This window comes from Rhamphochromis sp. 'chilingali' (assembly GCF_963969265.1).
Source record: "Rhamphochromis sp. 'chilingali' genome assembly, chromosome: 16".
Taxonomy (NCBI): Eukaryota; Metazoa; Chordata; class Actinopteri; order Cichliformes; family Cichlidae; genus Rhamphochromis; species Rhamphochromis sp. 'chilingali'.
In genome coordinates, this window is record NC_137943.1 from 28,588,134 (window position 1) to 28,615,415 (window position 27,282).

The window sequence follows — 27,282 nt, forward strand, 5'->3', positions numbered from 1 at the left end:
TGTTTAGCAGCAGGAGCTTTTCACACCAATAAATCAGAGCTCTGCTAGACTCCTCTCTCTCCTCTGATGTAAGCCAACAAACTGTATATGGTTGAAACAGGCAGTTTAGCCAAAGCAACACGAGTGCAGAGGTAAATATTCCCTGAAAGCTTTTCAAAATGACAGTTACTCTAAATGATTTACTAAAATACTTAATCTCTGTGTTGACAGTGATACATTATACTGATACTAGTATAAAGGGCTGAATATATTTCCTGGCGAACATCAGAGATAAAGCAATGATTTGGAGAGAAAATTTTACAGAATGAGAAACATATTTTTTTAATGAGAAATGTAAGAGCATGTAATTAAAATTATGAATGTTGTTTCAAGTATGTTTTGGGTAATTCAAAGGTAACAAGAAACTACACATGATAATGAAAACACGTGTCTGAAAAGCAAAACCATCAGAATTTGGACCCTAACAGAAACTGAAGGCGATGCTTGGTGAGATCATTCCTCAATGAATGATTAGTGAATGACTTGTGGAGCTAAAAAAGACAGATGGAGATAAACGCAAGCATCATCAGTAAGAATATAAAATAACGATTGTGCTCTTTTCACAAGATCATAGTGGCGAGTACATGCTGCAGCTGAAGCAAACAGTATGTGACCACTGGGGAGTAAGTGGGAAAGAATTAGTGGGATCAAAGCAATCATCAAAGGTTGTGTAGGTGGCTCAAACTACAAAGATCCCTCAAGCTGCTGGCTCAGGGAATGTAGTGAGGATGAATTCAAACGCTGTAGCACAGTAAGCTTTATGTGAATGATGTCAGGCTTATAAAATAAATACACTGATGCAATACAGACAAGGCCAGAGACACGCAATACATTTGCAAGGCTCTAAATATTTATTACAGTGCTTTTTTTTTTTTACTTAATCATTGGACTTTGGCTTCATATCACATTAGCAGTGATGCTAAATGAATGTCAGTCTTCTACGCAGTTCAAACCCTTAACAAAGCTTTCATTTCTGCATCATATCAACTGGATCCATATAGAATGCATGACTTTTTTTGATTAATGTAATAACTGGATCTTTATTCCAACCCATATCAGCTGATACGATCCTTCATATTGTACTGGCAAATCTCATACTGTATGAAGCATCTTATTGAAGCTGCTTCAACTTGTATACACGTGTTGCTTTTCCACTGTTTTTGCTTCTGCACAAATTTGTGTTTAAGGGCAGGAAGGTCCCAAATTCATACTGTCAGGTTAACAAATATAAAGACGATTTAATTGTGGGGTAATATTTCAGCAAATCAAACTGAGATACACTAAATTTTCTATTAAGCAAAACAGATATACAGATCCTGGTCACGGCACCACTCGCAGCAAGCAAAACACAAATTTACGGACACAGCGCACCAATAAACTATAGCTTATCTATTCAAAGCAGGCAATACAACAAGTGATGTGAAATGTTCCTTGGAATGAATGGAAAAATCTTTCACTTGAAACTGCTGTGCGCAACTATTTTACACCAACAAACGGCAATAAAGAAAAATGGAAAAGCAATCCTATGGCTGACAGGAGGCAATAACATGGGCTATTAATCGAAACAATGTAATTTGCTGCCTTATAAAGCAGTGCAAGGAATAATTAAGGCTCATAAATACACTGTTCATGGAATTATGGGTATGAATTTAAAGAAGACAACTCTGTGTCTTATTAAATCATAGCTAAGTAGATGGGCTAATACATCTGTGCGGTGCACCTGATGAGACTTGATTTATTCAAAAGGCACAAAAGCATTATAAATCCAAACTATAGGGACGTGGCAGGATTATGATTTATTAAAAAGCTGTACACAGGAGTGAGTACAGCATCGTTGTGGCTAATGCTTACACAATTTCTGAGCTGATACGAATAGTTATTATACAGTCGTTTACAGATTTTGAAGAATATGGGTGGAAATTCTTCATGCCTGTTCATCAAATATAAAAAATAAATAAATAAAATCACCTTGTGAAATGACACCAACACGTTTTCATTCAAACACTCCTTCATACTTAGTGCAGTGTACTTTCCTGATAATTTGGAGGTAAACATACACGGCTTTAGGCTGCCGGTGGCGACCCGCTGGCTATTCAGAGTGGATTATCGGCTAAGCACACTGAGCAAATCAATATTCACCTCAATCTCCCTGCTGCTGCAGCTGCTGCCTTCATCCAATCTCATCAGTGTTTGGTAGTTTGTTTTCCTTCCAGTGCGCGTTTACTGATATGAAGTGACATGCATAATATTTACACAATGATAAAACCCGATAATACACAATGGATTTTCAGTTTTTTGTTGGATTTTTTGTCCCTGCAGAGCTACAAACAGACTCTGAGGTCAAACAAATAATTTCAATGGAATGAAGCGATGAAGTTGAGATAACGAGGGCTGAAGTATTGATAAAGTTTGAAGTTAAAGAATTTTAGTGAGCTGGTTGTTGATTTGCACAAACTTCTCACAAATAACTTCAGATTCATTTGTTTATTAAGAATTTGTGCACCACACTCTTTATTATGCCACTGCTCCCTGATGAATGCATATTCAGTGGTCAAAACCATCGCCTCAGCAGACTGATACTCGATAGAGCTGGCATTTAGTCAATAACAGTTTAGCACTTACATAGCTATAGAATATTTCTCTTCCTTTTCCAGCACGTTTCAGGAGACAGGACCTCCTAATTGTATTGTCTTTTAGATGTCACTAGTTTATGCTGTAGCACTGTGAGTGACGATGTAGTAGAAGACCCAAAGAATAAATGTGCAGATGCTGCACCTTTTATATCCAGTACAGCTGAACAAACACAGGGTTCAGCAGCAACAGCAGCAGATTAAGTTACTGCTGCACAATGTTTGACATCCTACATAAAACCACTTTAAGAAAACTGCTTTATACCATCTATAACATCTACACACAAATCAGACTCATGCATTGTGTCTGCAGATGCTGAAAATAAGCACCTGGATTGATTGCTGAGAAAATATTGTTTTGTTTACTTTTTATTCTGAGACGATACAGCAGTATGACTCCAATCTTTCCAGCAAGATTATCAATGTCAAATCTAACACTACTCATGTTTCCCGACTTCTGTTAAGACACATGACTTCTCTTTCATAGTCAGATTTTTGTTGGTGTTGCTGAACAACTTCCTTCCCACATTTATGGGTTTCTAGACAAATAATATTTAAAGCATACTGTCCGGCATATTGATTTTGTTTAATATTGGTTGCTCTGCTCCCTTTTTTTTTTGTTTACCCTTCTCCCAGTTTCTGATCACTAGCAATATGAAGCTTTTTTTTAAGGATGGATCCAGCCCAAGCATTATGCGTCTTTAATAAAGACTTTTGCAGTAATGTGCTATGGCAGTGAAGTATAAAACTGCAAGGAAACAATGTTGACTTCAAGTTTTCACAAAAATGTAACACTTTTTGTAATTTCATTCAACATATTCAGGGTTTTCTGTGCATTTGAGTGAGAAATCACTGCAAACGTAGCAGTTTTCACCTTTTAATTAGGGTGCTCTTTAATTCATTTTCTTTTTCTTTTCTTTGACTCATCTGTGATACGTGGTAAATAAACATGACCTGAGACATCTGATAGCAGTCTACTCCCAAATGACTGAATCCAGATGGCTCCTGAATTTATTAACTGTTCAGTTCCAAAAGCCTCAATAAACAAGCACTGAACTTGTCAATGTTTCATAGAATCCTGTCTAATGGGAACCTTTTTCTTTAACCCCTGAAAGGCACAAAAAAGACTAATTTGACTAAAATTTCTATAATTATAAAGCTGACAGTTACAGAGAACACTGAGATCCTGGAAGAAATGGCCTTGAATCATCCAGAACTAAGACTAATGAGGTGAAAATTTACACAAAGAAAGAGTCATGTTTATACTTCAGACATAAATCTACAAGTTACATGAAATATTCTTACTTCTTGAGGATCTGAATATTGGATCGCTACTCACCTATGAACAGCTGGCTGTTGAGCTGCAGGTGGAAGTGTCCGTCAGCTGGCGCCTCCTGTGTGGCGACAGGAAGTTCATCCAGTCGAAGCGACGCTTCCTTGACGTTCCGCTCGGCTCGGACTCGATGCCACCGGTTGTCATTCAGTGGGAAGCTCGACTCGACACGAACCTCCAACGGGCCGTTACCAACATCAAAGGAGAAAACCACCTGAGTGGAGGCTTGACAAAGGAGAATGGATAGCATGTGAGGCAAAGGGGTAGTATAAAAATTTATATTGTTTCATAGGAAATGGTTTAATTAGACAACATATTAAGTTATTCTGCTCTCTGGCTAAGCACTGTCAATAAATTGATAATAATCATGACCACAGTAATCATTAAGATCATGCAGTTTCTTAGCTGTAGCAGTGAAGCAATTTCTTATGCTTAAAATAACCCATTTCTAGTTTATAATCTTAAAAAAAAAAAAAAAAAGTCTGAAAATAATGAGTTCAACTTTTGTTTCAGGCAATGTCTCTTCACTGCTGTTGCTGCTGTCGAGAAAAGACTGAAGATTTCAGTCATCGCTTCTTGTAAAGACACGACGTGGCAGACCCAACATCAGCATTTAATTTATGCAAACAATGAACATTCACTGCGACTCAATTAATGGGAATTCTACATCTCTGTTGAAACCTCTATTTATTTTAACAACACAGGTGTTCCCTTGCCAAGTGCAGCTATAATCAATCCTTACACGTAGCTGCATGTTTCCACAGAGCTCCAACAGTCAGTCTAAAACCTGCCAATGGCAAGAGTGGGAATAGAGATGGGAGTTTTAACAAGCAGGTTTGACTCGAGTGTCTGAAAACAAAACAAGAAGACATCAGGGAAGCAGAGCTCTACGGAATGAAGTTTAATTACTCCCCCACAACAAAAACAACAAACACCAAAGCCAACAAAGCTCCTAAAGAAGCAAACTGGGAACAGTTCTCACAGGATAACAAACAAGAGAAAGCTAATTCAGGTTGTGTACTGAATACCTGGAAGAAATAGACCATCTGATTGTTGAGAGCACCATGAAAAGAAACAAACAGAGTTAAACAACAGGATTGTTAGGGCAAGTCAGGCTCTTTCAGATTTCCTGCTGTGCTTCTTAGACTTAAGTTCAGCCAGTGATACTTTTAAATAATGATCTGAACAGGTGTCAAATACCAGGACATGGTGTCCCAGCAGGATGTCGTATTAATCACGCTGATCAGAAGTAATTCACTTCACCTGTCAATGGTTTGTGGCTGATTATGCAAGTAAGCTTTAAAACGTCTTTTATGTATTACGATTTATAGTCCTGCTGTATTTTCCACATCAGGCTCCTCATTATGTGTTACTGCTTTTTTTTGTTTTGTTTTAGGACTGACCAGAGGTGGGTGTCTTGCTGCAGCACACTCTGGAGTGCTTGTTACGGCAAAAGCACTGAAGCAAAGGACATTTTGGGGGGCAGAAACCTGAGGCATGCTGCAAGAAACTTGAGCTGTATAGCAAGACAACAACAATATTCACTTTGGGATTTAGGAGCTGCCATGAATAATGAATGAAGCCGTTTAAGGTGTTAAGACCTCCGTGATTATTGCAAATTACCAAAGTAAAAAAAAAAAAAAATCCTTCTATAAAATAAGTCCAGTAAATCAGTAAATCAGATTCATTGCATTCTACTGTGAATTACAAAATCCCAAACATAACACAGCACTTACAGCATGCAGAGAGATATTGTTCATTTTATACCAGAATTAAATGTAGAAAAATGAAACCTTCAAGTGCAAACGTTGTAGCATTTTGCAGGTGTTTTTTGTGATACTGCTGCTTTTAAGGAGGATCTGAGTTTTCCTCAGAGATCCGGAGTCATGACTCAGGACCAGAGCCAGCACCAGCACCAGCACCATGAGGTGCAGCCCTTCTTCAGCACCACAGACAGCGACTCTGTGCTCAACTGGCTGAATACAATTCTGCAGATACTCTGCTCTGTTCTTTTTGTCCTCTCTAACAAAGGGTAATGATTTAGGAGACCACAGATGAAGCAAGCTACCATTCTTCATGTTTTACTGGTGGAAGGTGAGGATGTATCACTATGGGAGCACAAGAGCAAGATGAAGCAGTGTCCCAGCATCCTGCAGTAACCTCATTTAGAAATTGTTCTCTATCTCCAGCTACAGTGTAACCAGGCGATCTGAGGCAGCTGGAAACAGAGCAGCAGTATTCAGAGCTGGAACAACCACGCTGACTATGATTTCCCCGAGGAGAGATGCTGTTGGTTAGCTACCCCGTATTAGATTTCTACGTGTGTCTCTTAAATCCCATTTCTTATACAACTTCCTTTAAAATGCATACACAACATGAGGTCGGCAACAAGCTCTACACGTGAGGTTAAAGAAACCCCAAAAGTACCTACAGATTAGTCTAACAGCTGATTCAAGCCTGTCCAAATGACACACGCATTGAAAGCCATAATCGTATAAAGAAAAGGAGACCTTGTTGAGTAATACAGCTATAGCTGCACAATCTGTGGTAGGCGGTAAGCATACATCCAACACCAAGGAACAATTCCATGGCACCCATAAACTAAATCATACTGTGCTGGTTATTACTGTCATAATATAAATGGCCAACAGTGGTGACCATAAATGTGTGCATTGCATAAGAGACAAGAATTAATGGAGGGTGAGGGTGAAAATGCCCCCGAGAGTTCATAAAACAACTGTAAAATTAAAAGCAATGGTGCACAAAAAAAACAAAAAAGAATTGCAGGGGTAATTATGAGTTCCCTTTTACGGGTTTAGTCTTATTCACATTTATGTTGTGTGGTGAATGCAGTGCCGTGGGTTGGCATTTATCATCGGTGTAGGTGTACGACTGTGAAATGCATTCAACTGCGGCCTGTGGGGGAAGAAAATTTGATCATAAAATAACAAATAATGCAGCTTAAAGCATAATAAAATACTGGAAACACAAAAGCAGCACCGAAAGAAAATGCTAAAGAAATCAGTCTTTTGATGAAAAAACTAAACAAGAATGAAGAGTTCAATGTTGTCACCCTCTTCTGTAGGACCCACAGACTATTTCAAACACTTTGCTCCTAACACAGAAAAATAACGAGGACACGAGCATTTGGTAAGATCCACAAATAGAAATAAAAGATTTAGAACTATGGCACGCAAATATTTTGATACATAAAAATAAAAACTTGTGCTTTCATACTGTAAAAAAAAAAGAAAACTCCACTCCTTTTATCTGTGTTTGATTTGGACTCTGTGTTTAGCCTCCAGCTCTTACTCACAGCTCAGTTCAATCCGGATGAAGTCTTTGATGCCCAGGTTTTCCAGAAATACACCGGAGGAGGCCATGGTTTTAAACAGGAAGGAGATATCTGCGCTCAGCTCTCCGTGGAAAGTAGGAAAGTGGAGGTACGATGTCTCCTTGTCGAAAAACGCAGCATTCCAAAAATTCCCTAAAACAATATATAAATAAACAAAAGTCACCTTCAGCATTCAGAAGTCACATCAAAAGAAACAAACCAACCTGTTAAACTATCTTAAGCTAATTGTAAATCTCACATTTGAACTGGAACATGTAATTTAAGAACACCAGAGAACATTTTAATAGTGCAAAGAGAGAATGATGTTCAATTTCACTGCACTGTTATTGAAACAATACTTAAACTGAGTTTGACATCATATAAAGGTAAAAGAATGTGAGTTAACACAGTTATCACTAAGCTTTTCTGTAACATGCTCCAGCTTAATCCTAAACCATGGACAGTATCTCCCATCTAGACTAGCTTTGCATGATCCATGATTAAAAATAAGCTCTGTAGAATGCAGCCCCTCAGTACATCCTCCTTATTTACCCGAAACAACCTGATTAGCTCCCTACCTTTAAGCCATCTTTCTTCAGACTGGCTGGCCCTCATAAAAAGACCTTATCTTTTGAAATGTTGGCCATGTTTAATTTTAGTATCCGCCAAGTAAGCGGTGCTTAACAAATTTATCAGATCACCTGATAAGGTTTATGGCACAGCTGCCCTAAATTAAACAATCTCTTCAATCGAAATGATTGATGATAAAATGAGAGAATAAAGACAAAGTAATATGAGTTTTCATAAATTAAATGTAGGTAAATGGGTAACCAAAACCCATAGGGGGTCTTACGATCGCCGTGACACTGCAGTGGTCCCACCCTGTACACAGCCTCTGATCCTGGCCTCTGTATGTCACCCAACACCAGAGACCTGACAGGTAGGCTCTCCTTATGGGTGAGCAGGCCTGAGTCTTCAGTCCTGGAGAAAAAAAATGCATATGAACAAAACATGAGGGGCAAAGTAGAAAAATCAGGATTAATGTAATAGAAAAGGTGTGAAGACAATAAACAAATACAGGATGACAAACCGTAATCTACATTCACTTAGTATTTATTTATAGATTTATTGGTTTGTGTGTTTTAATGTTACATCTCTCTTGCAATAAGATTACATGATGTGACGGTCTGACGCAAACATTGCAGAGTGTAGGTGCAATCTCTTGGGGACCTATTTATTTCAAAACCAATTTATAGCCCTCCTGCCAGTCAAAACTTTATCCTTGGCAGTTATCCTAACAGCTAGCCCCAAATGAAGAAATCCCCTGTCCATTTATGCTCACATTTTGCTTCCTGCACTTTGGATAATCTGCTGGTTATCCTGCTTCCTCTAGAAATTTGAGTAAAGAAATACATCTGGGACTCAGAGTGGAAAAGCAAAGACAGCACTTTGGGAATCTGATGAAATATTGAGGGGCAGAAGTAACAGCTCCGGTCGGTAAAAATAGAGTTAGATTTGCACAAACAGCTTGGACTGGGAAATGATGGAAGGAAGTGAAGCATGGCAGGATTGGTTACAACAGGAGGAAAGGTTAGAGCCGTTTTTGTTTCTTCCTCTGCTCCATTTATCCCAGCTGATTTAGTGTTTGCTAAACCACCAAAGTTACAAGTCAGGCGGGGCAAGTCAATCATGTTTCATATCCTGAATAAGAGGTTAAAGTTGGAGACATGCACTGTGTGTGTATTTCCTGTAATTACTTACTTCAGCCAAGCTGTCTTTGACTTTTTTCATTTTCACCACTCATCTTGTTGCAGACAGAATGCTTTATGGCTGCTTTTCAGTTGTCAATGGACCTTTTTTTCCTCCACTAATTTTTAACCACATATATTCACCAGGAGCAGAAACAGATGTTTCTTTTTGGCGAATAAAGAGTTGTTACTTTTTTAAATCAGTTTTCTATTTTCTAATAAAATAATTTCTGTAAAATTTTTACTGTCATTTAAAATAAATGAACAATTTTTGTTGCATTTGACAGATCTAAGCACACTCAACTGCTTTGCCCATTAAAAAGGAAGTAGACTGATATGAGCTATTGTCTGACGTAGAAGGGCACTCTAAGAGAAGAGGGTGGCCTCTGTATTTTTTGTAAACAAATGCATATACAGTATCATGGTCTTTTGTTATTCTCTTGGATTTATTTGTGTTTTTCATTTTTCCTGTGTAATTATTACACAGTGCTTACTGGACCGTGGAATAAGGCCTGGCATCACTGATATTCACTTCTTTTTTTTTTTTTTTTTTTTTTTGATGATATTCACTTCACATTAGCTAAAAATGACGGCTCATAGTAGATGCATATGTAGAGAAAAATGTGTGTATTCATTAAGGTCAGTACCACTCCATGCGGTCAGCATCACAGTTGCAGTAGTGTTGTAGATCGACACAGTCGCCCTGCAGACCGCAGGCACACTGCTGGCTGCCCGGTTGAGCTCCACCCCAATAAGTCTGAACTCGACCTGCACCCGGTCCACCGAACCACCAGCTGAGTGGAGAGCCCTCTGAAACACAAATGTACACCAAAACCAACGTGAACAACTTCTGATAAGTCATCTTCATAAATCCGAGTTTTATCTTGAGGGGATATTGTGCTATGAAAAGCTGAAGCTGCAAATATTTAAATTTCCTAAATGTGTGCAACCTAAATTACAGTCAGACATGCAGTAACCTATACATTAGTAGTAGAAACCTGCCAAGTAAAGTCTAAAATGAGAAAAAAATACAGCAAAAGTGAAATCACCTAATCTAAATTGTGTGTTTTCTGTGTGCTTGAGGTCATTAAACTTGTCTAATATGCGTGTAATACAAAAAAACTGTATTCATTTCTTTTTAAAAAAATACATCTTATTAAGACTTCTCTCCACTATACCGTGTACATAAATACTACCTAGATAAGCTTGCTCACTGTCGCTCTCACATCACGTACTGCTCTTATCTTGCGATGCTGATGTAGAGAGTGACCTTTTTATTGTAAGTCACTTACAACAAAACTTTTAACTAAATGCCAGAGGGACATAACACAACACCACCACTCACTTAATTCTTGCAGTTCTCTTTCCTCATTTCATGCCCCGTTTTCCCTGAACAGTGTTTTCTAGCTAGATGTCTTCCCTGCCCCCAGACAGGCGATGGACAGAGGATTATAAATGTGTTTGGGTCAATTAAAGAGTTGCAGGACCGTGAAAAAACATCGAAAAGAAAAACGCAGACAAAATAATTGGGCTTAATTCTCGAATCTAAAAGAAGGAGACATGTAAACACAATCCATTAGTCTGACTCACTGGTAAACAGGAAGAAAATCCTGATGCTGATTAAGTTTGCAGCAATGAGCATAGCAATCATTTTGTTTTCTCTAGTGGAGCGGGGAAGACGTGTGGAGCCGCGGGGTGTTTGATTGCTTTCTTGAGAGCTTTGTTTTTGTACAAAATGATATATGCCTCTTATAACTTAAAAAAATTGATTCAGTGAGTCACTGCTTGAATATTTTACTATCCTAAAGATGATTATTTGCTTTGCTGTCATTTTCTGTGAGTAAATCATTTTTTGCTCTTGGTGGTAAACAAATCTAAAAAGGCAAAGTCAGCACACGTTCACATTTTTGTACTTCTTCTCGTTTCATCAGCTGAGCAGTTGCATTGCTTTTGGGTTTGTTTTCTTTTAAACAGGGGTCTCACCTGGGGTGTTGAGGAGACGGGACATTTTGCAGTGATAAGACAGTTCCTGTTCACAGTGCTCCGACTGCTTAATAACGGCCAACAGCTGCTCTTCCTCAGACGAGTAGTCAAAGTGGATTGAATACTGGTTTACGCCTGTAAATGGTCGGAGTCTGGTCAGTTCTGTGTTGTTGTGCTGGATCACCATCCATGTGTTCTCCTCTGCAGACAGAGATATGCAGGCATGATTGATGCCAATTACACCACAAGGTGAAAGAGAATTAAAATAAAGGAAACTTTTTCCTCCATTTCTTCTCCTCTTTTAGGTTCAAAGAGTGGCTTTTTTAAAACAAGCTTTATTTAACCAAGGTAATCCAAAAGACATAAACAACAGGGACACAGTATGAATCAAAAAAGAACAAGCTGAGGTCGGGCACAGTAGAAACACCAGGTTAACAAGGCGTAGCTTAAAATAATTAAGTTGATAACAAATAAGAAAAAATAAGGAAGTAACTAAATGGAGAATCACAGAGACGAGATGAAAAAAGGCACTAGACTAAAGCACAAAGAAACTTTCTCACAAAGAAAGTAACAAAAGTCTAGAAACAGTACAAAAACCAAAACCATCCTTCATCCGCTTTATCCGGGGCCGGGTCGCGGGGGCAGCAGCCAGAGCAGAGAAGCCCAGACCTCCCTCTCCCCAGCCACCTCCTCCAGCTTATCCGGGGGAACACCAAGGCGTTCCCAGGCCAGCCGAGAGATATAATCTCTCCAGCGTGTCCTGGGTCTGCCCCGGGGCCTCCTCCCAGTGGGACATGCCCGGAACACCTCACCCAATAGGTGCCCAGGAGGCATCCTTGTCAGATGCCCGAACCACCTCAGCTGGCTCCTTCTGATGTGGAGGAGCAGCGGCTCTACTCTGAGCCCCTCCCGGATGGCTAAACTTCTCACCCTATCTCTAAGGGAGAGGCCAGCCACCCTTCGGAGGAAGCTCATTTCCGCCGCTTGTATCCGCAATCGTGGCCATAGGTGAGGGTAGGGACGTAGATCGACCGGTAAATTAAGAGCTTTGCTTTTACACTCAGCTCCCTCTTCACCATATATCTACAGGGAGTGCAGAATTATTAGGCAAATGAGTATTTTGTCCACATCATCCTCTTCATGCATGTTGTCTTACTCCAAGCTGTATAGGCTCGAAAGCCTACTACCAATTAAGCATATTAGGTGATGTGCATCTCTGTAATGAGAAGGGCTGTGGTCTAATGACATCAACACCCTATATCAGGTGTGCATAATTATTAGGCAACGTCCTTTCCTTTGGCAAAATGGGTCAAAAGAAGGACTTGACAGGCTCAGAAAAGTCAAAAATAGTGAGATATCTTGCAGAGGGATGCAGCAGTCTCAAAATTGCAAAGCTTCTGAAGCGTGATCATCGAACAATCAAGCGTTTCATTCAAAATAGTCAACAGGGTCGCAAGAAGCGTGTGGAAAAACCAAGGCGCAAAATAACTGCCCATGAACTGAGAAAAGTCAAGCGTGCAGCTGCCAAGATGCCACTTGCCACCAGTTTGGCCATATTTCAGAGCTGCAACATCACTGGAGTGCCCAAAAGCACAAGGTGTGCAATACTCAGAGACATGGCCAAGGTAAGAAAGGCTGAAAGACGACCACCACTGAACAAGACACACAAGCTGAAAAGTCAAGACTGGGCCAAGAAATATCTCAAGACTGATTTTTCTAAGGTTTTATGGACTGATGAAATGAGAGTGAGTCTTGATGGGCCAGATGGATGGGCCCGTGGCTGGATTGGTAAAGGGCAGAGAGCTCCAGTCCGACTCAGACGCCAGCAAGGTGGAGGTGGAGTACTGGTTTGGGCTGGTATCATCAAAGATGAGCTTGTGGGGCCTTTTCGGGTTGAGGATGGAGTCAAGCTCAACTCCCAGTCCTACTGCCAGTTTCTGGAAGACACCTTCTTCAAGCAGTGGTACAGGAAGAAGTCTGCATCCTTCAAGAAAAACATGATTTTCATGCAGGACAATGCTCCATCACACGCGTCCACAGCGTGGCTGGCAGGAAAGGGTATAAAAGAAGAAAAACTAATGACATGGCCACCTTGTTCACCTGATCTGGACCCCATTGAGAACCTGTGGTCCATCATCAAATGTGAGATTTACAAGGAGGGAAAACAGTACACCTCTCTGAACAGTGTCTGGGAGGCTGTGGTTGCTGCTGCACGCAATGTTGATGGTGAACAGATCAAAACACTGACAGAATCCATGGATGGCAGGCTTTTGAGTGTCCTGGCAAAGAAAGGTGGCTATATTGGTCGCTGATTTGTTTTTGTTTTGTTTTTGAATGTCAGAGATGTATATTTGTGAATGTGGAGATGTTATATTGGTTTCACTGGTAAAAATAAATAATTGAAATGGGTATATATTTGTTTTTTGTTAAGTTGCCTAATAATTATGCACAGTAATAGTCACCTGCACACACAGATATCCCCCTAAAATAGCTAAAACTAAAAACAAACTAAAAACTACTTCCAAACACATTCAGCTTTGATATTAATGAGTTTTTTGGGTTCATTGAGAACATGGTTGTTGTTCAATAATAAAATTATTCCTCAAAAATACAACTTGCCTAATAATTCTGCACTCCCTGTATATATCTCACACTAGGAACTGCAGTCAGTGTCTGTTACGAGGAATCCCAGCCCCACTGAAAGCCAAAACCCCACTCACGGCACTTGAGTCTGACTTCTCAAATGCTAATATAGATGAATGTGAACATCTATTCTAGCTTGGCTGTTTGCTGTATATGTTTGTAATGTTCAGTTTCCACCTTCTTCTACACTAAAAATCACTAAATAAGTTTTTCTGTAAAATAAAAAGCATGGAATTAAATTAAAGTTATTTAAACCATATCAATAGATGGATAGAGAAGAGTCTAGGAGTCTAGACAGAAAAAGTGCTGATAGAGACTGACTGGAATATCTATATAATAATGAACAAGAAAAAGTTCTGTAGTATCATAACAGAAATAATACAAACATCAGAAAAAAGGCAAGGGGGTGCATAAGGTGCATTAAAAACAGTTGAGTGTCATTATTTATGTGCAATTATGTAAATGTTAATACAAGCAAATGTTGACTGTTGATGGTAGTAAAGGGGTCTGTAGGTGTGGTTGTGTCACCTGTCATGTTGCAGTAGACCAGCTGCGGTTTGATTGGTCCGCTGCCGTCCACGTCGATATAAAAATGTCCCGATGTGTTGCCATTGTGTTTGTATGCCTCACAGGACTGTTCATACACAGCTGGAAGGAAAATAATGAGATCAACAACGTCAACATGCTGGCCCATGGGAGCTGCCAGGGGATGGAGATCAAAACTATGGAGGATTTGTTCTGGGGTTCTGCTTCATACGTACGTATTGCCACTGAATCAATGTCATATGATCAGAGTGAAGAAAATAATCAGAGGTTCTCATGAACTAAAGTTATATCCAGCCGGAGACGATGGTAATGACTAGTGGGAATACACAGTGAATAAATAAACTTCTGCTCCGTCTCCTTCTTTTTATGCTTGAGCCCATTAAGCAACACCCATATCTAAACACTTCACCTGTTTATCTCTTTTCCTCAACTCAAAGAAAATACTTTTATTTATCAGGATTAAAAAAGGCTTTCACAAAAATCTCTTTACAAGTCTTGAGGCTCTAACTTGAGATAACTGACACAGGACTAGAAGCAGGGACCACCTTATGTACATAAATGTATGTATTGATTCAGTATTTGGCAGTGTAGCATCATCGCCCTCTTTCCTTTTAATCATGCACCATCAAAAAGTGAGAAGTTTCCTGGACAGGCATCCCAGGAAGCTCTTAAATCTAAAACGCCGCTTAGTTGTCCAAAGAAAAACTCTTTGTTCTGTCACAAGTACCAATTTGCATCACCACCACCAACAAAGGGAAAAATCCATGTCACTGTAATTGTAGCACCCTCAGAATCACGAGTTCTGTAAACACTGGAGCTGGAGCTACCAGCTCGACAGGTCATTCGATGCTGCTTTAAAACCCCTCACGTGAACGATGGGGAGCAAGATGAGACTATTATGTAGATGAAAGCAGCACAACACACTATTAAGGGTGATCTGTCTTTCAATAAATAATACTGTCATAAAACAATAAAAAGGGAAGAAAAATGAACTGCCTGCAAGTTTTCAGTTATTATACTGTAAGTCATCCCGTTACATTATGTACAAGGTAATTAATTATCGGAATTAAAGTTCTTTTTCTCTTACAATTTTTCTTCCAGCTTAATTTAATTAAAGCAAAGTTTCATCTGTCAAAACTATCGCACTGTCTTTTCATTAATATGAAAAATGCTTTTGGTTTTGACGAAATGGGAGTTTAATTATGCCACGTCAAGGCGGCGTTAACGGGGTTGTCACATTTGTGATTTGTGACAACTTGATTTTTTTTACTTTGTCTTCTGTTTGTTGTTTTTTTGTTTTATTTCAAACATGTAAATATATAATAATAAATCACCTGCCATATTTTACACAATCAAAGAGTCCAAAACATTAGGACATTTTGCTTAATAACTAGTTTAACACTAGCCTAAAAGGATGTGCTTCACGTCTCAGACTGAAAGTTTGGACCTTGTTTTTCACCTTTGGCCAAGACTCCCACAAATTGTATTACATGATAAGGTATAGGTAATGCAACAAGATGAAAGGAAACTAAAACAGTGTCGGATTAGGAACAGGTAAAAAAAAAAAGTGGTTATGATGGATAAAAGCATTAATCACATTTGTTCAGTCTCAAGGATGCACACACTCACGTCTTCTGATGAGTAACATGTATTTTTGAATAACTTTATTTAGAAAAGCAAAAGACTCATTTTAGAAGGTGAAAACTACGCATCAAGTCAGAAGTTCACAGTGCGATTAAAAACTAAAAGGATATGTACAGTAGCGAAGCATAAATATGATGACTAAATCCTGAAGCCATGTTTACTTTTAATAGGTTTATTGGTTTCTTATGGTTATTATCTGTTGAGATGAATTAAACACAAAGAAAGCAGGGAAGCTAGTTAAATTCCTCAGCAGGGGAGTACTGGATGGCACCGGGTAGAGTGGTTACTATTGCCAAAGGTCCCACGTGTCCTTTTTCTTGTGTGTCCATGTTCTCCTTGTGCCTGTGAGTTCTCTGATTGTATTCCTTCCACAGCATACAAAACATGCTCATTAGGTTAACTGGTGATTCTAAGTTGACTGCAGGCATGAATGTATGCATTTTTATGTATTTTATTCATGCAACAGACTAGCAGCCTGTTGCTGGGACAGGATCCTGGATAGGTTTTCCCTATCCATCTATACATGGATGGCATACTGGAGTATGGTTTTCAGGACAAGCTATAAGTGAGACCTTTGTCTCATACATAGATTTACCCGAGATACAGTTTTGAATCAAAAATGAATGCTGTAAAATAAAGATTTATACAGCTATTCTTTTAAATTTTACAAATTCTATTTGTGGCTGTTATGACTTAAATCTGCTTGAAAGGTGACTCACAGCTGTGGCAGGTCGCTCCACTGTAGCCACTGTCAGAGCAGTTGCAGTGAAAGACAGTCCAGGACTGACTGCAGGGACCGCCGTGTTCACAAGGACTGGGAGAACACCTGAAACACACCGAGGGAGAGAAAAGTCGAGAAGATTATGAAATGGCACCCTGCTGGATGTTTGTGTGGGAGACAGTTGAACGTCTCTAAGGTCACAAAGCAAAAAAAAAAAAAATGTATACATTGTTATATATACATACATACTGTGACAGCAGATTTGAAAACATCCATTTGTTTTTTGGCAGCTTGAACACTAGGAACCAATTTTAACTGCTAAAAACCTTTCAAATGGGACAAAAGCAGTTGATGCCAAAACATACCTTTCATCTGTTATTGTCAAGCGCATCCAACTTTGTTTTGTTTGAAACAGCTGCTGAAGCATCTTTTATGTTTTAGCCGAGTCACTTATCGTACAATGAGCGAGCAGACTCGAGCTATTTATGAACACTTTGACGGGAAAACCGACTGCCAGGATCAACTCTTTGACCTTTTGGAATTACTTAATGGTGCAGATGATACTAGATAATTATGATTGGCCAAAATGCTTTCAAACTCTCAGTATACTCAGTGTACTCTCAAAGCACTTGAAATTATTTTCACAATGACTCTGTTAAATAAAGCTCTTTTGTTAAATGGACAGAAAGCATTTCAAATGTTTACTCATACATGTCACTCACTTCATGGTCAAATGTGTGTAGGAGGGTCAGGAAAAAAATGCAGAAAATATTTCACTTCGAATATTTGCAGGAGGTTCTATTTTCAATTTGGGTAACTTATTGTGGGAGGCTGATGAAGTGGGGGAAAAATAATCCGGTGTACAACATCTTTTGTAACATTGCGAAACAATTCAGCTGAAAGCTCATTTAGTAAAAGACAAAATATAATTTCTTTGCTTTTCACATACTTTCCTTCTGAGAGAAAGCATGCGCAACTGAGTTTAATATTTCTTTCCATAGGTTACAACTGGTTTTATAGGAACTGACAGTTATATAGACCTTTTCTAGTAACATATAACATTCAAAGCACTTTACCCTTCAAGCTATATTCACCAATTAACACACCCTTGTATGCATCAGTGCAATTTGGGGTGCAGTGTTTTGACTGAGGATAGTATGCATGCAGGATGGATGAGCCAGGAGTCAACTCTCTCTCTGACCTTCCAATTAGAAGAAAACAAGCTCTATCTCTTGAGCCATAACTGCCAAAAATCCTTTAATTCAATCTGCATCCTTAATTTTGCAAAAATAAGTCAAGGCTGGGAAAACATTTCCTCCCAAAAAGTTGAAAAGCAGATACTTTTCTTTCAGACAGATTTTTGTGATTTGGTTACTAAACATGTGTTGACAAGACTATAGTAAGTCCAGCGATGCAGACACTATACTGCTATACTGTGGTAAAGAGGTAATCATTAAGGCATAGCTGGCCCATACACATTCCTTCCCTTACCTACAGTATGGCCACAACTTTGGGTGGAACAAATAAGCTCACAGTGTCAGGGGTTCATGTAGTCTGATCCTTAGGATCCGAATACATGCTGCATTACATTAAATGGAGCCAAATGAGGTGGTTTGAGCATTTAACTAGGATCCCTTTTGGATGCATCTTTGCTGAAGAGTTTCACAGCTGGCTTGAGAAACACCTTAGTGTTCTTCTGGAGGAAATGTAGGTGGTAGCTGGAGAGAGGTGAGTGCTGCCCACAGAAATGACTTTGGACAGAGGGTGATTGTACAAGTGTGTGCATACATACATGCATACACTTGCTTTTTTTTTTTTTTTACACAAATAATAAAAGAAACCCCAAAATAAATATTGTAACTACATAAAATCTCAATTGTCCCAAGGGATTCAACTCCACCATCTTGAACTGCAGCTGTTAATGTGCATATGTGAGCTCAGCACCATCTGAGGCAGCTTCTGGTTGGAGGGGCCCTCCAGGTTGCAGCAGATCTACAGAGCAGAGCAAGCAAGCATACCTGTGTGAGGTGGGTGTGAGAAATGCTAACAAATTTTGTTTAAAAAAAATTTAAGCATAAAAACAACAAAATGAAAAAGAAAAAAAGTGTTCAGCCTTTAAAAGAAAGATAAATAACCAAGCCTGGTCAGGTCTTTAATGTTTTGCTTTATCGTGCTTTTGCTGTGGCTGCTCCAAAGTTGTGGAAAGATCTGCGCTTGCACGTTAGACAGGCCTCTTCTCTTTCTGAGTTTAAAACTCTTCTTAAAACATATTTATTCGCTGAAGCCTTTGTTTAAGGGGGTTGACTCAATTTTGTTTTAACATGTTTTATTTTAGTTTAGTTTTTTATTTTATTTTATCTTATTTTTATTTTATTTTTACTTTGCTTATGCTATTTGCATATGTACAGCACTTGTGAACTCTGGTTTTATGTTAAAGTGCTTTATAAATAACGATGGTATGGTATGGTATGTGGATTTGCACAATTATAATAATTGCACAAATCACTCAAAAGGAAAAATATTCTCTCAGTTGTGTTAGTTTTTTCTTTTTTTTCTAATAAACACTCAGCTCCACTCTGACTGGGATAATATATAAAGACATCACGTACACAACTTTGAGTAGAACAAATAAGCTCTCAGGGGTCAGGGGTCCATGTATGCAACAATATAGATAGAATGACAGAAATGTTGGAACAAGGGGCGGGTTTTTCATATAACTAAAGACATGTAGATGCAGATTTCTGCATACTGCCATTTTGTCTTGGAAATTTTTGTTAATGAAGTTTATTTTTGAAGATGTGGGATTAAACATGATGATCATGAAGGTGGTGACAGAGATGAAGACTTAGATGAAATGGAAAAAGTACAGGAAGAAAGAAAGCACAATTTAACTTCTACCCTTCCTAACTGAAATATCCCAAGCATCATTTGGCACTCTTCAAAGAACAGAAAAAGAATGCAGACACAAAACATCCTCTACTCCCCCAGTGCACACAGGCACATGCCTGCCCTGCACATATATTATGACATAACAGCCTCTGGCAAACACTTTCTACACTGAAATGCACTGTCACAGACAGATAATTGCAGATAGATGACCAACAAAGTTGTCTACAGACTGCAAACAACCTTATATAAAACACTTCCATCCTCTGCATTCATACTTAGCCCTAAGGCATTCAGGGATTGTCTTTACTCAGTAAATCAGGGTCCAGGAGCCCACTACCTCACAGAGCCTCGTGAGCCACATGACCATTTTAACATACCAAAACCAAACTCCACAGAGATTCCCATCTTTTCTCAGACTGTGTTTTTATTGGCGGTCAATAAAAACTTTAAAATGTGTTTCAACCAATTCTTGTTTTTAGTCTGGCCCAAAATATGTTTTGCCAGTACTCAGTAAAATGCCTATTTACTAAAGACAGGGATTATTTTTCACTCAATCCAAGTATTTTCACTTATAATGAGGAAAAGAAGAATTTACTGAAAACCCTTTGTCTTTTGTGGCCTCAGAATCTCATCTCTGCTTTTTGTGGATGATGTGATTCTGTTGGCTTCATCAGCTGGTGACCTCTAGTATGCACTGAAGCAGTTCACAGCTGAGTGTGAAGCGGCAGGTATAAGAGGTATCTCCAAGTATCTCTGAGTCTGAGGCATTGGTTCTCAGCCTGAAAAGGGTGGAGTGCCCACTCTGGGACAGGGATGAGTTGCCCTCATTGAAGAAAGATATTGGGAGCAGGGCATTTACAGACAGATTGGGCTGCATATCCAGTGATGCCAATGCTGTACTGGTCTGTTGTGATGAACAGAAAGCTAAGCATAAAAGCAAAGCTGTCATTTTACCAGTCCATGTCCTTACCCTCACCTCACCTGGTCATGACGTCTGTGTAGTGACTGAAAAAATAAGACTGTGGAAACAAGAAATTAACTTTCTCTAAAGGCCTCTCCCTTAGAGATTGGGTGAGAACTTCAGTCACACATGAGGGACTTGGAGTAAAGCCCCTACTCCTCCACATTCAAACGGAGCCAGCTGAGCTGATTCTGGCACCTGGCTAGAATGCCTCCTGGATGCCTCCTGGGTGAGGTGCTCCAGGCATGTCCCACCGGGAGGAGGCCCCAGGGTGGACCCAGGACACATGGCAGAGATTGCTTCTTCTGGCTGGCCTGAGAACGCTTTGGTGTTCTCCCGGATGAGCTGGAGAGGGAGGTTTGGGCTTCTCTGTTCAGGCTGCTGCCCCCATGACCATGTAAGAAAACGATTAATGTATACACAGCAAATCGCTCTAATATACAATATTTTCCACAATATTAGCTGGCAGCTCTGGTTTAAAAAAGGTCTTCAGTTGATGTTGAGCTCTTTATGGGCTTTCGTTCCTTTGTACTATTAATAAAGCACTTCCTCACACCTTCCTTAAAATAGTATTATTAGCCACAGCAAACAGCTTTGCTGCTGGCAGAGCTGTTTGCTTTTGACACCAAAACGCACACACATACAATAACACAAAGAGTATACAGTAATAACCTGCTCTGAAGTATGACCACCACATTAAAGCCGTGTTGCCGAGTCCATTTTCCACCTGACTTTACAGTACGATATATCCCACGAGGCCAAAATTCAATCAGCAGGATTACAGTGAGGGAACATATGGTTGATTATTTTCTCCTGTCTTTATTGGAAAACAGATTTTGTTTATAGTTTTGTTCCAGTGAGCAGTCAGATCTGTGGAAGAACTGTATTCTACTGAATAATAATGATAATAATAATAACAATAATACAGGAACAGCACAACATTTAATTAAAATCATCCAAGCAGACGCTCCTTATCTGGCAAGGGTGTGTGGTTTGTACAATATTTGTGGGTAAGCTTTACATTCAGTTCACTGTATTTGCAGAAGGAGTGTTTGTGCTTCTGTGTGTGTGAGCGTGTGTGTGTTTGTTCCTGTTCCCTAGAGGCTTTTATAATTGTTGTAATTGTCTCATTAATTGTACTGCTATTTGGTGTGCCAACAAAACAATAAACGAGTGGCTCTGCTTTCCCTCCTTCCCTCCCTCATCTGAGTCTCTCCTCCTCCGAGGCCCCAACTCTGAATCTAAACTGTCACTGATGACATAAAGCACATGCTTGCACGTAATTGTATCATCTTTCCATCAATTATTGAAAATATGTATCATGAGGTGCAAAATAGCTCTCGGTTCAGTTCTTTTCAGTTTAACTCAAAGTTGCATTAGCCTCGTAATAGGTAATAAATATTCTGATTCTGGTAGTTCATCTCAGCGCTGCAGAAATTTATGGCATCTTTTAGCTCATTATTCTTCCTTAATGTTAGTTCATTCTCAGTGTTCTCATCAGCATTGTTTTAATTACAAGCAGCTTAAACTGAATGGAAATTATCTGTTTTTATTGCTCCCATTCATATTGAACTCAAAGGAAAATTTCAACATATCTTAGGAAATCAAAGGATATCTTATTGTTGTGTACCCACAATAAGATATCCTAGATAGCATGTGAAACTGGTTAACAGGTAATGTTAACATGCAAATTATTTGCTAATTTCAATTTTGGGGCCATTTTCTTGGAGTCAGTGTCAGAAGCTTTTACATCTTCCCTGAGATGATGCAAATGACATGTAGTTCATGTAACTCGACATTTTTACCCGCACTGCATTAATTGCATGGCTCAAGCAAGGATCAATAAACTAAAAGTGGGAAGAAAGCCAGAAACAACCTATTCTGGACAGAAGAACAATAATGCATTCCATAACCGATGGCGTTAACAGCATGCTAATTTCAAATGTAAAAATTCACTTATAGGTACACTACTGAATTTTAATCTCTAAACAGTTTTATATGTAATATAGTTCACTAAAAACAGCTTTAGGCGTGACCTTGATTAAAAAAGAACTTTTTCACATGAGGAGTTTCTGTAAAGTAGATATTATCGCTGGGGTGTCATAATTGACTGGTTAGATGGATCTAATAATGGATGTGTACTGGATGTGCTATCAGCAAGCTGTTGGTCATATATTGAACTTGATTGGTCCACTGCCTAAATTAGTTTAAAGCTCAAGAAAAAAAATTATATTGGCAAGGAAAAAAAATGTCACAGCACCTATTTTACATCACTGGTTTCCACCAATCATTTCCTCTTAATAACTGTGTGAGTGTGAGTGCTTGCTTGGGTTTGCTTGTATGACTTCTGAATGGAGAAATGTCTCTTTCTAAGCAATAAAAAACAATAAAAATATTAAAAATATATCTAAAAAACAGTCTTCCACACCATTGTGTTTCTTATTTGACACAACATGACTGGAAACTTTTTTTTTTTTAGCTTTCCGTCTACGTAATCTATAATTATAATATAAATATTAGGGGTGCAACGATATTCGTATCGATATTGAACCGTTCGATACAGTGCTTTCGGTTCGGTACGCATATGTATCGAACAATACAAAATTTTTAATTTATTTTATCAACTTTCCTTCTGACGATGCTGTCTGTGTTGAGCGCTCAGTGAATCTGCGTTTGACTACTCCGCCTAGGGTCGACAGTGCAGCCTTGGCGGAGTAGCCGAACGCAGATTCACTGAGCGCTCAACACAGACAGCATCGTCAGAAGGAAGAGCGCAGGGCAAGCTAGCGAGACAGAAGTTAAGCTCTCCTTACAACATGGACCTCCCCCACCCTCATTCAGATCTGGCGTTTGGAATTATTTTGGTTTTCATGTGACGTATGACCCTGAAGGTAAGCAGTCATGGACTAAAGTAAAACAGTATGTTGGATGTGCCATGCAATGCTTAATTACATGGGTGGGAACTAGTGTGTTAGCGCAGTTAGCTCGTTAACGTGTTGGCCGTCTAGCCCCATGCACGGGCGATCGGCGGTAGCTCGTTAACGGAGATTTGCCGTGTTGTGGCGTTAAGGTCATTTCAACGAGATTAACCTGAAAGCACTAGTGGGAACACAACGAATATGACTGCACATTTACGCCGACATCATCCTAGTGCAAAGACAAGTGGAAGCAGAAAAAAAACAAGCAAGCATGCTACTAACTTTAGCCGAGTCATTTAGACAGCTGTTTAATATGCTGCTGAGAATATAGCCCAGAAGAAGCGGATAGTATAGCTTTTATTTTGGAAAGAGACATTTCTCTGTAATAAACTCTCTTTTCCAAAGATGAGTGATTCCTCAATCAGATACAGGGCTCGCAATATCGCTAGCCCAACATCCTGGAGCTAGCGATTTTTTTCAGTCGGGGTACCAAAATCTATCTCTGCCCTGCCCGTCGGGCTATTGTAGGAAGGAAAAATATATGTCAATGCTTTTGCATTCTTTCAGAAATGTAGCTGGGTAATTATGTCATTGGCATCGGTGAGCCACTGTCAATATGTGACATATTGAAGTCGCGTTTGAATTTGCGCTTGTTTTTTGCTTTCACTTTGCAATCGCGCGAACTGTGTATAGAGAGCGACAGCACTGATCTGTGAGTGATGATAATTTGTGCACCAATTCCTCTGACATCGTCTTATTAATTGTTAGCTTACTATGCAAACATGACAAGTGAAATCTCCCGCAGCTTAAACATGTGAGAGGTTGATCGCGCAGAGAATCGCTGAGCTTATGTGAGTACGTGTGTAAAAGCAGCAGGATTTATATTTGACTACGATGACCTGGATGACTGAGAACCTTCACAGACAGATATATATTTTAGTTCTGCTGAGCCAAATAAGACAGGTCAGGGTGAAGAAGTGACAGCCAAAGAAAAGCTTACCACAAAACGGAGAAGTTATGACAAATCAGACTATAAGGCAAAAAGAAAGTGCAGCTTTATGGTTTCTTGGACAAAAGAATTTCTGTGGCTGCAATATGACGAGCTAAATAACCAGGGCTGCACATAAGTGGTCCGCAGGTGCGCATTCGCTGTCAAAATAAAAAACACGCACAAGGGTTAGGGTTAAATTTAAAAACTGTACTTTTGTGTTAAAATATATATTTATAATTTTAATAAATGACAAATTAAAAAGGCATGAACATTTTTTTTGTATCGAAAAAATATCGAACCGTGACACCAAAGTATCGAACCGAACCGAACCGTGAATTTTGTGTATCGTTGCACCCCTAATAAATATATGATTTTAGCAAGCCCCCTTTTTTAAATAAGAAATTGCTTATTATGTTTCGTGACAACAGCTGCAACCCTGCTAAATGCCATCACATTCTTATTATGCTGTATGAAGTAAATGCCTTAAATTGTTTGCCTTTTATATATTGCATTACTTGCACTAAACTATTATAACTGTTTGCGTTTTCAGCAGATGACACCTGTTGTCACTAGGATGGCCAAGTGATTTAGGTATCGCACTGTTATGAACGTTTCTTCTTGTGGCTCTCGGTCTCACGCCTGGTACAGTAAAGGCCATAAACTAAAGTTCCACTTGATAAATGGTCCTGTCACGTTACTGTAATAGAGAGTTCTGCTTGACAAAGCATGTATGAAGTTCAGTGGGGGCTTTTTTTCAATTAAATTATAAAGAGATGAAACAAGTGGTCTTACAACCTCTGGCAAAATTACAGAATCACCACATGTGGAAGATGTTCATTTAGATTTTTTACTTTGAAGGAAATAAACTAATGACATAGCTGATCATCTATGTATGCCTATATATATATATATATATATATATATATATATATATATATATATATATATATATATATATATGCATGCATTAAATGCTATATTGGTATAGATGCTTTTTGGGGGCAGATATAAATCAAATCAACATGCAATCAATTAGGCCTTGTTTACATAGCACTTCTCAGACAAATCAGATGCTATTGAAAGAGCTTTTCAAGTGATTAGGATGCCCTCCTACAACAGTCATGTTTCTGATTCATGTTTTAGATTACATCAGGCTTATAACTGTCCACTTTTCTTCTTAGAGAAGTGAACATATCATGCATTAACAAAACACACAATTCTTTGTGCAATCTGTCTTGGCATTTATTTAATCTCAGTGTTGCTCAGTTGCTCCTACATTCCAACCAAACACTGGCCCAGTCCCATCTCCACCTAAAGTCTAATCACTAAGGCCTAATCACTTAATCCTCACAGACTTAACTGACTCAAGAAGCAATTGACATAAGACCTTGAGGGTTCAAATCACACCTCTGGTATAAGTACAAAATCTCATGCAGTTATACTTATATGTGGTATAGAAAACATAATGTGTTCCTAAGATTTAAATAGGCCAGTGGTACCCATATTATAGTAATACAGATTCCAATTCTTTGAGCCTATCTCAGCTAAACAAACTGCTAAGGAAAAGGTTTGAGTCAGTCTTAGTATTTTTTCTTCTAATCATGCAAGTATGTAAGTACATAATACTTTGAAGTGGAATTTAAAAGAACAATGTGTCATGCCACATTGGTTGTAAAAAAAAAAAAAAAAAAAAGGGGGGAGACAGTATTATGTTTTTAAAATACATTTTTACCAAACTACTAAAACTTTCCATGGTTGGCTTTTACCTGATATTCTTGCCAGGAAAGTGGTTATGAAGGCAACACAGTTAAGATGCAATGGACAACAATCTTTGTGGGGTAAAATCAGACAGAATTATTTTGAAATAGAACATTTTGGTCCCTATTCCTACCAGAAAATGTCACTGTCAGCACTGCAATTTTGGACAGCTTGCAATTTGTACACCAAAGCTTCACGATGATTTATTCTATGAATAACTGCTGTACTTGTAACAGACTGCACTCTGACATAAATATTTCCAGATTATCATTTTTCATATCTCTGCTAAATATCAGAGGGCTGCGTCAGAGCTAAGAGAAAACACTAATGTGCCTTAACAAAAGCAGAGTTTTTGAAAACTGACCTGTCAATGATTCCACAAATGTCAATCTGCAGGTTGCTGTAGTTTCCAAGTTGCTTTTCCTGCACCTTAATCAGGTCCAGGTTTTGATTGTCCACAGTAAACAAACGCATGCAGCCCTGGAAGACACTAAACAGGTTTCTGCACTTCTGACTGCCATCTTCAACAGGACAACCTGAACAGAAGAGAATCACAGCAGATGGCAAGAGTTAATAAAATAAAAGTGCACCAAAAAACAAATACAACAGATTTGTAGAGATGAACTGAGATGTGTATTGTATGTGGAAAACCCCCCTAAAACATTGCTGTATTGTGATGCAAACTGTGACTGTAACTGACTAACTAATGCACTGTGGACAGAGAATTCTATATATTTTTTGGTTTATTACAAAGTTTCTACATTTTATGCTCACTGATGCTTGAATGGGTATAATTGCAGGGAATGACACAGCTGAACTGTGTCTTACCGCCGAAGAAGAGGTGACTCTCTACAGTGACAGGAAACGATGGGCTGGCTTGAGAGCTGTCTCTTTCCTCTTTATCCACTGTGATGGTTAGACGACCTTGTCTGGAATTCAGCTCCACTGAATGCCACTGACCGTCATTCAGAGAAGCACCTGGAAAGCAAACATCCATTAACACACCGCTGAAAATAAAATCTTTCCCGTGTGCCATGGTTGCACATCGAGCCATTAAAACCTTCAACAGATGTTGGGAACACTTTTTTCCCCCACATGGAAACCAAGCGTGGGTAGCAATGACCAAATTATATATCCTATCATA

General features: G+C 39.0%; 1 protein-coding gene across 5 annotated transcripts in view; it reads right to left on the minus strand.

The window, feature by feature from the left end:
* Nucleotides 1-27,282, minus strand: part of LOC308412922 (contactin-associated protein-like 4) — a 126,700-nt gene that overhangs the window by 22,079 nt on the left and 77,339 nt on the right. For all 5 annotated transcript variants that reach the window (XM_080907618.1, XM_080907617.1, XM_080907619.1 and 2 more), the window contains 9 exons: nucleotides 26,967-27,116; nucleotides 26,503-26,674; nucleotides 16,620-16,726; nucleotides 14,239-14,358; nucleotides 11,068-11,268; nucleotides 9,732-9,894; nucleotides 8,190-8,317; nucleotides 7,319-7,489; nucleotides 4,009-4,227 (listed from right to left, as the gene is read on the minus strand). In XM_080907618.1, coding sequence (XP_080763744.1) covers nucleotides 4,009-4,227; nucleotides 7,319-7,489; nucleotides 8,190-8,317; nucleotides 9,732-9,894; nucleotides 11,068-11,268; nucleotides 14,239-14,358; nucleotides 16,620-16,726; nucleotides 26,503-26,674; nucleotides 26,967-27,116 — 1,431 coding nt within the window. The remainder of the gene's footprint in view (nucleotides 1-4,008; nucleotides 4,228-7,318; nucleotides 7,490-8,189; nucleotides 8,318-9,731; nucleotides 9,895-11,067; nucleotides 11,269-14,238; nucleotides 14,359-16,619; nucleotides 16,727-26,502; nucleotides 26,675-26,966; nucleotides 27,117-27,282) is intronic.